Raw genomic sequence first — 13397 nt, 5'->3', positions numbered from 1 at the left:
TGCTATAAATTTTACTTTTTTGTTATACAAGTCAAAAACAGGCTCCTTTCATCACTGGTCTTAGCAATCTGTTCTAGAGATACCCAAGTCTACACAATGGCCCTTCATATATTTGAAAACAGACATCATGACTTCCCTTAGTCTTTTCTGTCTTAAATATTCTTAGTTCATCTGTATCTTGTCTCTTAATTCGGCTGGGCCATCTCCAGTCATCATGATCCATATTTGGCTACTGGACCCAGATGACTCTTCAAAAGAAAGTGTTGCTAGTGATTTTGCACAGCTTTCCCTCGCCCAAATCAAATTCAATTCAAGTCACGTCATCATCTTCCTGATGCCATGGTTCTCTTCAAGAATGAAGGACAAACTATAACCTGTGAGTAGCCCAAGCTGGTCAGTTCCTGTTGGGCAACTTAGCTTGTCCTATATTCTCCTCTCCTCTCTTCTCCCCCACATGGAGTATAATGCCCTTACATGAGGGTGTTCTTTCTGCGCAAAGGAAAGTGAGTATCTATGACTGAAACTTACTCAGTTACTTGGGGTTTACTGGCTAGATTTCCTTCTTGAAGACCACACCATAAACCCAATTCACTCTGACTGTCATTGATTAGACAACTATAGGTCCCTGCCCAAGCACCACTTAATGTTTTTTTTGGGGGGCCCTCCTGACCTCAGAGTGAATGTAAATAGTAATTGTTTCTCTTTTGGTCAGTAACCCTGAGGGTCTTCCCCTCCCAGCTTGATTTTATTTTTAATTAAACGGGCCATCCCTTGATTCATCTCTTAAACAGGCCTATTCACTGAATGGACCTTGCTCACTCAGTGTGAGAACTCAGAAAGACGTTAGCTTAAAAAGGTCAAGGTCTCCCACTGCATCCTGGGCCATCTCCAGTCATCCTGATCCATTTCTGGCCACTGGACCCAAATGGCTCTTCAGAAGAAAGTGTGGCTAGAGACTTTGCACAGCCCATCCTCACTCAAATCTAATTCAATTGCAAGTCATGTCATCATGTTCCTGATGTCGGGGTCCTCTTCCAGAACAAAGGATAAATCACAACCACAACTCTGAATTTATCAATGTCCCTCCCAGTATGTAGCATCTATAAGTAAACACAATACTCTGAACAGGTTTCCTTGAACCCAGTGTTGAATGGGACTATTATCTTAAACCCTATTTATTTAAACCCTATTATTCTATTACTATAGCCTTAGGGTATGTTTAACTCTTTTTAGCAACTTATGATCAATTAAAACTGACAAATCTTTTTTTCCAGTGAACTGCTGTAACTCCCTCCTTCCCGAATAATAGAGTCAATAGGGCAACTAAAACTGTGCAGAAGCTGGGCTTGAACCCAGGGCTTCCTGGCTAAGGCCAGCTCCACCCTCCCTGTGCCAGCCTCCCTGTCTCATACAAATCATCCGCCTCCTCTCCTGAAGGCAACAAAGGGGAAGGGCGAATCAGGAGAAAGAGGAACCTAGACTGTATTTGTCCCAGCAGACCTCCATCATTTTCAGTCTGGGCTTCACAGAGTCTTTAAGGGCCAGAAGAGACTTGGGAGGTCATCTAGTACAACATCGTCATTTTACAGAAGAAGAAACTGAGGCTCGGAGACGAAGGGTTTTGCCCATCTTCACAAAGGGAAACAATAGAGCGAGTTCGAGATTGGAACCTGAGCCCTTTGAATCCAGATCCAGCACGCTTGCCATTAGGTCACACCTCGTCCCCATCTCCGCTACTTTGCTGCCCATCCTCTTTCAGCGCAAGAGTAGAAAGAAACTCTAGCACGGGAAGCAGCCTGGAGCTCAGGCCCCCCTCGCGAGCTTGAACTTTGGACCCTCTCAGGGATAGCTAACGGACCCAGCACATGCGCACTCACCCGCGCGTGACTTTACCGATGGGCCCATGCACAGGACCAGCGGTTCTGATAAACGCATGCGCGGTTCAGTCCGTCTCGCCTCGTTGCCAAGGCTACAACGGTCTCTAGATTTGAATCCTTTAAAACTGTTGCGAGCTCTGGAATCTCTTAACTTCCAGGCTCAGGTCATTGCAGTTTTCTGGAGCGGAGGCCAGGGCCCGGAGAAGGCTGAGAGGTCAAGGGAGAACCCCTCGCGAGGATGAAGAAGATTTTAGGCTTCGGCAGCAGGAGAGAGCTGTCTCCCTCTCGAGCCTCCTTCCCCCCGCGGAGGGACAGCGGGGTCCGAGCTTTCGGCCCTAACTCAGGATACCTCGTCAGAGCCAAGGACCTGGGGAAGATCCACAAAGCTGCCTCCATCGGGGATGTGGCGAAGGTGCAGCAGCTGCTGCTGCTGGGGAAGTCCGGCGTGAACGATCGGGATAAAGTGAACCGGTAAGACGGGGCGGGGAGGGGGGGCCCCCCGAGCCTCTTGAGACCCCCCACCCTCCCTCCTCGTGGGTCCGGGTCTTCACTAACCCTTGGAAAAGCTGCTCCCCTCAGCACCTGGGACAGGGCAGCGCCTCCCGTCAGGGTCAGGGCCAGGCTTCGCCTCCTGGACATTGGACAGCAAGTCCCGAAAGCTGGCGTCCCCTCACCCTCCTGCCCGTCCAATTCTAATGAACGGGAAACTCCTTCGTTTTACTTTGAGCCAGGGTCCAACCAACTTATTCTTTCTCAATGGCGACGTGGGAGCAAATACTGCTGTCTTCTAGTGAAATGTTGTTTTGATTCCTTTCCGCTGTGACCGACTATCGGTGACGGCATCTGGGGCATTTTCTTGGCAAAGATACTGGAATGGTTTGCCGTTTCCTTCTCCAGCTCCTTTTACAGATGAGGAAACTGAGGCAAACAAGATTAAGTGACTTGCCAAGGGTCACATGAGTATCTGAGGCCAGATGTGAACTGAGGAAGATGAGTATTCCCGACTCCAGGCCCAGCACTCTTATCCATCGTGCCTCCTAGTTGCCCCATCTGGTGAAATATGGCCACGATAAGTGGAGGGTAAAAGCGTCAAGGCAGAAAATTAATTTTTGCTTTTATTAAGCATCTACTGTATGTGTCAAGCACCTGCCTAACTGCAACAGATACAAAGAAATAGGGGAGTGGGGATTGTCCCTGCATTCTAGGAGGTCAGTCTAGTGGAGGAGGTAATCAGCAAGAGAGACTGAGGAGAGAATCAGATACTTAGGAGAACCAGGGAAGAGTAGTGTTACAAAACCTAGAGAGAAGGGGATATCAAGAAGAGGATTCTAGTTTGAAAGGCTTCAGAGAGGTCAAGAAGGATGAGAATTGAGACAAGACCATTAGATTTGGCAATTAAGAGAATATTAGTGTCTTTGGAGAGTTTGGAATCCTCACTGCAGAGTATTAAAAGAAATAGACAGGAGAGAAAGTGGAGACGCCTATTGTCAACGTCCCTCTCATAGCATTTAGCCACAAAAGGCAAGAGAGATGTGGGATAATAGTAGGGACAGACTGATCAAGTGAAGGTTTTTTGGGAATGGAAGAAGACATGAGCATGTTTGTAGGCAGGCAGGGGAGTAACCAGTAGGCAGGGAAAGATTGAAGAGAAGTGAGAATAAGAATGATAGAGGAGATAAGATATAATGGCATCACTTGTACATGTAGAGTCATTTTCATTGGCAAGGAGAAGGGCCACATATGTCTTCATGTGAGATGGATGAAGGAAGAGATAGGGGCAGAAGGCATTTGGATGATGTTAGATGAGAAGGAGGGGGAAACAGGGAGGTCTCAGATAATGGCCTCAGTTTTTTCAGTAAAATATGAGGCAAATTTTTTAGCTGAAAAGAGAGATTTGAAAAGGGATGAAAAGGTTTAGAAGAGCTGCTGTGCTAAGTGTAAGGAGATTGGTTTTTCGTGTATACTTCATAGAATCAGCTATGTTACTCTCTCAGCATATCTAATATTGCTATCAAATTTAAATGTGCACATTAAGAGTTTCTCGTTGGATATGGACTGGATATGTGTAGGGAACACCACATTTGTATAGGGAACTCTCTTTACCCCTGCAGGCCAGTATCTTCTTTGCAACTTAGAATCTTAGAAAATTGCTTAGATCAATGAGAGGTTAAGTGACTTACCCTGAGTCACACAGCCAGTGTGTGTCAGAGGTAGGATTTGAATACCTAGTGGGTCTTGAAAGCTGCAAGGCTAGCTTTCTATCCACCATACTGTGCTGCTTCTCTGGAGTTTATTCAACAATATATACAATAGAATCTTTAAACGTGAGTCACAGAAATTATACATAAGGAAATTAAGTTCCAAATGTATTTTTAAAGAACAAGTATGTTTTATTTTGTTTGTTAAATATTGAAAATCTGTGGAATCCTAGCTGGAAATTTGATGTATCAGAGTGCATTATTCACTTGCCTGAATTGAATTTTGTATAGTTTATTAATTGGTGAAAATAAACAAATAATTACGTGTGTTCTTAGAAACAATGAAATGCTGTCCTGCTTTAAACTTGCCCCATATTTTTTTCATGTCATTTCCAATAACAGTCATTCATTATCTTTCAAAACTAAAAGTGATAGGCTATATTTTGAGTTTTTCTTGATATTTTACTTGTCCTAAAAGTCAAGAAATACAGGCATTGGCATGTTCCTTGTGCACATAGGTCCATGTCAGTGTTCCTGACTTCACATGTACAGAGCCAAAATAGTAATGTGTAAGTGAAACCAGCCCCATAGGTTAAGGCAGCTGAGATACTGGCTCGCTGAAATGGCCTAAGCCAAAAACTTTTGTAGTTGGCTGACTAGATCTTCTACTTATGGATATGCTGTGATTTGTATATTAATAGATTTTGCCCTTCACACACACACACAGATAGATAGATAGCCCTGAGTCTAATTTGCATAGCAAAAATACAGGACCTGGCATATAACAAAATTTTATTGGAGACTAATAATCTCGTTTTGTTGGTATTAGTATTAAAAAATAATTTAAATAGAGTAATGATAATGGAAATGAGTGTAGGCAACCATTTGTTTAAAATATAAATGTTACTTAAAACTAAAGAAAAACAAAAATCCTACAACCAGTCACTATACAGTTAAAAAAAAATGCTAGTCCCTTTTCAAGGTTGAGATACTTTCAAATATGTTTCAGTAGTGACCAAAGAAGAGAACCCTTGCCAGTTGAGCCTGAATGGGATGTCAAGTAGATAATTATCCACTAGTTTTAAGAGTAACTGTGTTTAATATAGAAAGAGACACTCCCAGAATGATGAACATTGTATTTACAAACATCAGCTACATGTGAACTCAGATTAAAGACTGTCACAGACTCTTCTCCTCTCTCCTCTAGAGACCTTTATGGTTCTATTCTCCCCTAAAATGCACAGCAACCAGGTTGCCCTACCCACCATGGTTCCACTCAGCCAGCATGATGGCTGACCCAACATCTTTCTCTTTCACCTTCTTTTCCCCTATCATAAGCATTTGATGCTGCTTTGCTTCTTTCCTTTCTGATTACTTTCACAACTGATAACTTGGTTTCTTGCTTAAGCAATTTCCCGAATGTACACAAACACATTTTTTTTTAGTTCTTTCCCCTCTCTTTGCCAATTCCTTCCCAGAATATCTCTCTCTACCCTGAGTATTTTACCCTGTTTCACTTTTCTTTCTCTTTTGTCCCTTTTCTGAGTAAAAAATCCTACCTTAAACATAGTTGATAAGCATGGGATATACCTGAATTAAGAAAGAGAAAATTAGTGGAAACTGAATAAACAAATCTCTATTTTTTTAAAAGTTTTGTACACTATCTCCATAATCAAAGGCTTCATTTCATCTCCACCCTTTGCTAATTAAACTTTTTTCTTTAGGCATTAGCATCCAATATTATTAAGAGATGCAAAAATATTATCCAGTGTTGTTTTTCTGTTTTTTTTAATTACTAATTTAAGATAATATTGTCTTGTCAAAAATAATTTTCAACTGTGGATGGAGTGCTGGTCCTGGAAGGTCAAGAAGACCTGAATTCAAATTCTGCCTCAGACACTTTCTGGTTCTGTGGACTTGAGCAAGTTTATTTTTTTTTTGTTTGTTTGTTTTTTTCAGCCAAAGACACAGTTTATTAGAACATCTCTAATATTGGGCAGACCCTTAAGGAATCTGAACATTAGTGAGCTATTGGCTAGATTTTAAGAATCTGAGCACCTTAATGGAGACAAGATGGACCTTATATACAGAAAGACTGTGGGAGAGATCTAGGAATGGTCAAGTAGTCTGCTGACACTTTGAGGTAATAGAATGCCAGGGACCACGTGGCCTAGGGAGAATGGAGCCCAGCTAGGATTAAGTTTGGGAAATGGCTGGGGGCCATATGGAGGTAAGACAATGGAGGGCTATACTAGGTTAAGGGTAACAGAGAATTGGGAGATTGGGCATAGCCACAATGAAAGGCCAGTTGATGGGATTATAGCCTCAAGCAAAAGCCAGAGATTTGGTCATGTGGGAATGTCCAGGGTTTTTCTTTTCTGGAGTCCAGAACCCAAATTTATCATTCCCCCCTCAAACAAATGGGACCCAAATTCTTTTAGGGTAAGAGGTGAAGGTCTAGGCTTCTGCAACTGCTTCTTGCTGGCAAGAGGCATAGAGCTATCTCTGTATCAAGAGGGCCCCAAAGAGAAGGTTGACTGGAATAGAGCACAGACTGCATCTAGGGAACAATGGAGGGACATTGGCTGGTACTAGCTCTTTGCTATCAACTGTAGGTGAATGGCCTGTAGTCTGGAAGACACAAATCTGACAGAAAAGACTGCAGGGCCCAGATATGATGGGATGAAACATCCTTATCTCTGTTTGGATTCAGTAATTCAGTTTTCCAACCATGCAGTATCAAATCTACCTCACAGCCAGTCTCAGGAAAAGCCAGGTGGGTAACATTCCTTTTCAAAGCAACATAATGGGGAAACTGAGCCAGGAGGATCCCATCTTAGACTGACATTAAATTGTCCTCTCAGCTTTTCCCCGTGCTGACTTCCCACCAATATCACATTGTCTTGAGTAGCTTGTGGCATTTCTCTCAGATGGTGGATTATTGGTTATCAATCGATTATGATCCATCACATGACTCAAGATAAAATCCTATGAGCTTTTACCTCAAACAGCAAGTTTCACTAGTCACAGTGAAGAGGTTTAGAGGTTTGGAGTGCTCAGATCCTAAGATCGTGACTCGGGCCCTGCCTGAATGAATTCAACTCAAATCTTCTTCCAGCCAGAGAAAAAGTTTATTAGAGATAAATCATATAGGCCAGACTCTTAAGGAATCTGAACATTAGTAATGCCCACCCCTAGGGATGAGCGGGCATGAGAGTCTCAGAATTTGAATGGGGGCCAGGGTGGGTCTTATATACACTAAAGTAACTTTGGGTGGCCAGAGGAGGGGGCAGGGAAAAGGGTCTAGATGAGAATTCTGATTAGAAGGTCTGAGAGATTGAACAGACAATGGGAATAGATAATGAAGGAAACTAGAAGGTAGAAGTTTGAAAGGATCAAAAGGTGGGGCTAGGGCTTTCAAAGGGAGATAAGGGGAGTCGATAAGGAACCTAAAGTTTAAGGGTTTTCTGGGGCTTGTAGACAAATGGGAGCCAGATTCTTTTTAGGGCAAGGGGTGAAGGTGCATCTGAATAAGATCAAAAGGAAGGACTAAGGCTTTCAAAGGGAGATAAGGAGCTGGGGCCTGTAGAGCCAGATTCCCTTTGGGGCAAGGTGCTAAGATCTAGGCTTGGGCCCATACCCCATCAACAATTTAGGTAAAACTTCTCCAGGCTTTACATCGCAAATTTAAATTTGTCCTGGTATAAAAAGCCAATGTTAGAGATTTCTATATACTTGCAAATTCTCAGCAAGACAAAACCCAAACAAACTTTTTGGCAAGTTTACCCATTAAAACAATAACCAACAATAGCCAGACTATTTTAGCAGTAACCAAATTATGAAAAGTTTCTTCACATAACTGATACAAAAAGTTCACCAATTTGAAACTTGAAACAAACACATTACCAATCAGGTGACTTCAGTTTTATTAAATGCATTTCCAAATTACTTTACACATATAATCAACATCTCATCATTAACAGTTAAAACTACAATTTTAAAAGAGTGTGCTTATCCAAGTTCAGAGGCCAGTTTCTTTACCTTGAGCAGGATGTGCTGAACCTGGGTGATGCTTCCAGGTAAAGGTTGCCCTAGGGCCCAAGGCCATTGCCAGTGGGGCCCATGCTAAAGCTGCTTCCCCTACCCCCTCTTTCCTTTCCCCAGGTGGGGGAAGGCAAAATCAAAGGTGAGGGGGAAAGGGTAAAACTCTTTTCTCCTATGAGAGGGGTTAATAGATATCCTCCTGACTCAAGGGAAGGGAGTGACCAGGTTGTGCAGTTTTGAAACACTCTTTAATGATAGACCACAAAACCTCCAGAATCTGCCAAGATATTTTTATCTGTTCTAACTTTTCCCCGTAACCTCCTTGAAGGAGGATTCAGGGATGTCGAGGGAAGGGAATAAGTAAGCTTAAGGGAACCAAAAAGACAACTGCAGTTTTCCCAATTCCCTAGTGCCAAGAGAATTGCAGAATTGGGCATATGCTTCCAGCTAGGGCATCCCTCCTCGTCCTCTATGCTGCGGAAGGTGTACCCAGGTCCATGACCTCAAACCAAACCAATGGACTGAGAATTTGAGAGTGTCAGGCCGAGTGCAAGACAACTTCATAACTGTCTGCCCGATAAGCATTTCCATGCCTTGGTACTTGGATACTGACCCCAACTGCAGAGCAAGAAAGGGGGAGGGGGAGGCTTACATACTTTCCTTTCTTGGCTGGAGTAGAACTTGGGGTTAGGCAGTTTCCCCATACAGGCCACCAAAATGTTGAGGTTTAGGGGTTTAGGGGTGTTGGGACCCCAAAATCACAACATGTGGGTCCTGCCTGAAAGAATTGGACCCAAGCCACCTTTCAGCCAAAGACAAGGCTTATTAGAACATCTATCATATTGGGTACACTCTTAAGGAATCTGAACATTATAGTGAGCTATTGACTAGATTATAAGAATCTGACCAGTGGCTAGATTTTAAGAATCTGAGCCCTGAGCAAGTTTCCTAACCACTATATGTCTCAGTTTCCTCCACTATGAAATGAGGCTAATAATAGTACTCTGGGTTATTATAAGGATCAAATGAAATAAAAAAATAAAAATATATAACATGTTTTAATAAAGTGTATTAAATGAGATAATATTTGTAAAGTGCTTACACAGAGTCTGGGACACAGTAGACACTTGTTAGATCCTAGTTTCCTTACTTCTTAGGTTACATCCAAGCACATCACCATGGCAGCTGGGAGGATGGGGAAGGAAGAAATCTTTCCCCCTCCACCTACCTTATGCACTCTGGAAGAAGGCAAGGGGGAAAGGGGGAGTCCTGAAGAACAAGCAAAAATGAAAAATGTACATATATGAATATTTAGATCCACATTCATTGCTTCAGGAATACATGATTTTGTTGGTGTGGATAATCCCTCCACCAATACCTATCATAGCTTCTTTACAACTTGGTAGATAGTTAGCCAGGGGCAGCTAGGTGGTTCAGTGGATAGAATGCCAGGCCTGGAGTCAGGAAGACTCATCTTTGTGAATTCAAATCTGACCTCAGACACTTACTAGCTTTGTGACCCTGGGCAAGTCACTTAATCCTGTTTACCTCAGTTTCCTTATCAGTAAAACAAGCTGGAGAAGGAAATGGCAAACCACTCCAATATCTCTGCCAAGAAAACCCCATATAGGGTTATGAAGAGTCAAACATGCCGGAAACAACAGAACAACAAAGATAGTCTTTGAGATTTGCTGTTGATAAACTATTCATCCTCCTTTGACCAACCTGGTCATATCTTTAGGACCTGAGTTAGGTTGGTCTGTGGACAGCAAAAGTACCAGGCTCTTTCTTCAAATCTTGCCAGCATGGTAGAACTACCAAAACTTGCATCCAGCTGGGATAGCCTTTAGCAGCACAGATCCACTTCAACTGTCCAATGCTACTCTGCAGTTAGCCTTTAGTGGAGAATGCACACACATGTGTATGGAAATATCTAAATGTTTTTTTCTGAGGCAGCTGCTTTACTAAATGTTTTGCAATTATGGGTATTATTAGTGGAAAGAAGTTGTTATTAGGCCTAACAGCCGGGCAGGGTGATGCACACCTGTAATTCCAACTACCAGTGAGGCTGAGGCTGGCAGGTCTCTTGAATTTATGAGTCCTGAGCTGGTGGGCTATAGCAGTAAGGTGTCTGCACTAAGTCTGGCATCAGTATGTTGAGTCCCAAAGCACAAGGAACCATCAAGTTGCCAAGGGAGAGGTGAACCAGCTCAGATCAGAAACTGAGCAGAGTTTCCATGTCAATCTGTGGTGAAATCTTAATCAACCTGCTGTCATTTTCCCCCTGGCAATTTTGTCCATCATACCCAGCAATAAGAGCTAAAGTATATTTTATATTTCTTTGGGTGACAGGGGCCACTTATATTTATTTTGGCAGTGATTTAGAGTTCAGGCACAAGAATAATTAATTTTGTTAGAAATTATATTAACTAATAATTGTACAATTTTGATTGTTGTGGTACATTATCAAGCAATCACATAGATCTCTCATTTCCACAGGACGCCTCTACATCTTGCCTGTGCTAATGGATATCCAGATGTTGTTTCTCTCTTAGTAGAGAGAAAATGCAATCTAAACCTGTGTGACAATAACAGCCAAACACCTTTAATTAAGGTAAGCATTAGTTAACCATGCTGGTCAATTTAATGTGTTTTGACTTCTCTCTTTGATTAAGTGTATATGCTTTACTAACTTATTTAAATATCATAATAATGATATTTAATGATAGTCATAATAATGATAAATAATGATGTTTTAGCATACTAAATTTTATCTTAGAGTACTTATTGTCTCTTTCTCTATATTATATTGACAGGCAGTAGAGTGTCAGCAGGAGGAGTGTGCTACTATCCTGCTTGAACATGGAGCAGACCCTAATCTTGTGGATGCCAACAACAACACTGCACTTCACTATGCTGCCGCTGGACGAAACACAGCTATAGCAGCAAAGCTGCTCAGACATGAAGCAGCTATTGAAGCAAAAAACAAGGTAGAAGCTCACCTCTTGTATATTAAAGTATTTTATGAGATATAATGTGTAATCAGGTGGTGTCCAATTCACATATTTTATAATTTATATATTCATGAAAGTATTTCTTTAATGAAAATAACTCAAAATAATTCTGTAGTCAAAGTTCATTGGCCTTTGGCATTTTCTAATGGGGGGGGGGTGGGCCAGGGAACAAGGGAGGAGATTTCATTCACATCGAACTTTCTAATGAGGAACTTTACTGAATTAGACCAGGGCCTGCTCTATGATTTAATCTTAGACTAGGGATTGTTAACACAGGATACAATAACTTTTAAAAAACAATAATAACTTGATAGTTATTATTATAGCTATTATTTCACTGTAATTAGTATACTTTACATTCTCTATATGTCAGGCATTTAAAAACATTATTCTGGAAAAGGGTCTATGACACAAAATAAGATAAGAAACCCTGTCTTAGGCAGTGTCCTGGCGTACTGAAATATTAAGTGACTTCCCAGGGTCACCCTGCCAGTATATGTGGGTCAGTGGCAGGCCTTGAATCTAGGTCTTACTGACTTCGAAGCTAGTTATCTCTCCGTTCCATGGCAGTTGGCTCTCTAGAATTTTCTTTGCATAATATACTAGGTCTGCTCCCCAGAATGCAATGGTTCCATCCAATGTTTGCCTACAGTGCTTTTCTACATATAGACCTTTACATATGATAACACAATGTTAATTTGTCATGTAGAAATGCCATACATTTTTTCATACTTTTTTTAAAAAATCTTTTTAAAATTTGTTTCTACAAGATATAAAACCAGATACAGAATTTTCACAAGAGGTGGTACAGTGGATAGAGCACCGGCCCTGAAAGCAGGAGGGCCTGAGTTCTAATCCGGCCTCAGACCAAACACTTGACACTCACTAACTGTGTGACCCTGGGCAAGCAACTTGACCCCAATTGCCTAAAAAGTATAAAAAAAATTTTTTTCACAAAACAAATTACTAAGTATATCTATTTTTTTCTGTTTCCTAAAGACTATACCATTTCCTTTCTAAAGTTACTGAATAACTCCTGATTTTTAAGAAAAGGTTTAATATAAAGTATACATTAAGAGGGCTGGGAAGAGAGGTAAAATGCCAGAATGACTTCTAGGTTTAACCTAGAGGCAAGATTTTCTTGAGTTTTGAGGTTGGTTGTACACACTCGAGGGGAATGGGTAAAGAGAACTAGGCAACTTTAAAACTGACCAGGGTATAGCTTTAGCTTGGCGGTGTACTGGGGAAATAAGGTTGGCTGCATGAAGACAATAATTGATCATGACATGAAGATAGTAAGAAAGGAAGACACTCCTGAAATAATATTAAACAGTTTTACAAATCCTGGGTTTCTGATGTCCTGATCACAAATTAATAGCTGGAAGGAATCCCAGAGGCTATCTAGGTTCATTCTATCACTTTACATATGAAGAAACTAAGGCCCAGAGAAGTGAAATAATTTGCTTATGATCATGCAGGAATTAACTAAAAGACGCAGTATTTACGCCCTGGTCTTCTCACTACAAGGTTCCATTGTACCATACTTCCTTAACATGTCATTAGCAAGTTCACAGGATTTTCACAAAATGCCTTAAGGTGAACTGAAGTATATATAGAATTCATGCATACTGTAACAATATTTTAATATAATTTTGCAGGAAGGCTATACACCATTTTTGCTTGCAGTTACAGAAAATAACCAAGATACAGTTGATTTTTTCTTAAAGAATGGAGCAAATGTGAATGCCTCAGATAGGTTTAAAAGGTACAGTAATTAAAGCTTGAAATAAAAAAAAGGAAAATTTTCTAGAGGAATAAGAACAACTTAAATCATGGAATACTTAGTGAACAACAATAATTGAAATTGACTATTATTGTGAAAGGGTGAAAAATGTCCCTAAAATCAGCTATGAAAAGAAAAACTCTTAGGACTCAGCAATAGAGAAAGCATTTCATGTAGGCATGCTAACCATCATTAATAGTTTTCACTATTTAGTTTTAATAACAGTTATTATATAATAGTTTTAATAATAGTTTTCACTATTTGATTTTAAGATAGTTAAGATTATCACATAGAAGTTTTGTACTCTAGTGATTCTCTTTATGAGCTAATCTTCATGTCATGCATGAGAATTCTAGTGTGAATTTTCTGCTCCTTCTACCTTTGATTATCCTTAAGAATATGTTCATTGAAAAATGCAAATCAATACCAGAATAATATGATGAAATACTTTGATGGGCCTGTGATCTTATCATCGTGGATA

At 40.9% G+C, this 13397-nt stretch overlaps 1 protein-coding gene across 1 annotated transcript in view; it reads left to right on the top strand.

Annotated features, from left to right (window-relative positions):
• The first annotated feature begins 2090 nt into the window (after positions 1–2090).
• LOC114038069 (ankyrin repeat domain-containing protein 26-like) overlaps positions 2091–13397 on the top strand; it is a 121319-nt gene continuing 110012 nt past the window's right edge. Inside the window, 4 exon segments of the mRNA XM_027855175.1 lie at positions 2091–2348; positions 10619–10733; positions 10936–11109; positions 12792–12898. Of these exon segments, the coding sequence (XP_027710976.1) occupies positions 2116–2348; positions 10619–10733; positions 10936–11109; positions 12792–12898 (629 nt within the window). The 5' untranslated portion in view covers positions 2091–2115.

This window comes from Vombatus ursinus, unplaced genomic scaffold, assembly GCF_900497805.2.
Source record: "Vombatus ursinus unplaced genomic scaffold, bare-nosed wombat genome assembly UNPS02010788.1, whole genome shotgun sequence".
NCBI lineage: Eukaryota > Metazoa > Chordata > Mammalia > Diprotodontia > Vombatidae > Vombatus > Vombatus ursinus.
The sequence above is the reverse complement of the archived record's forward strand: the minus strand, read 5'-3'. Positions and strand labels throughout refer to the sequence as shown.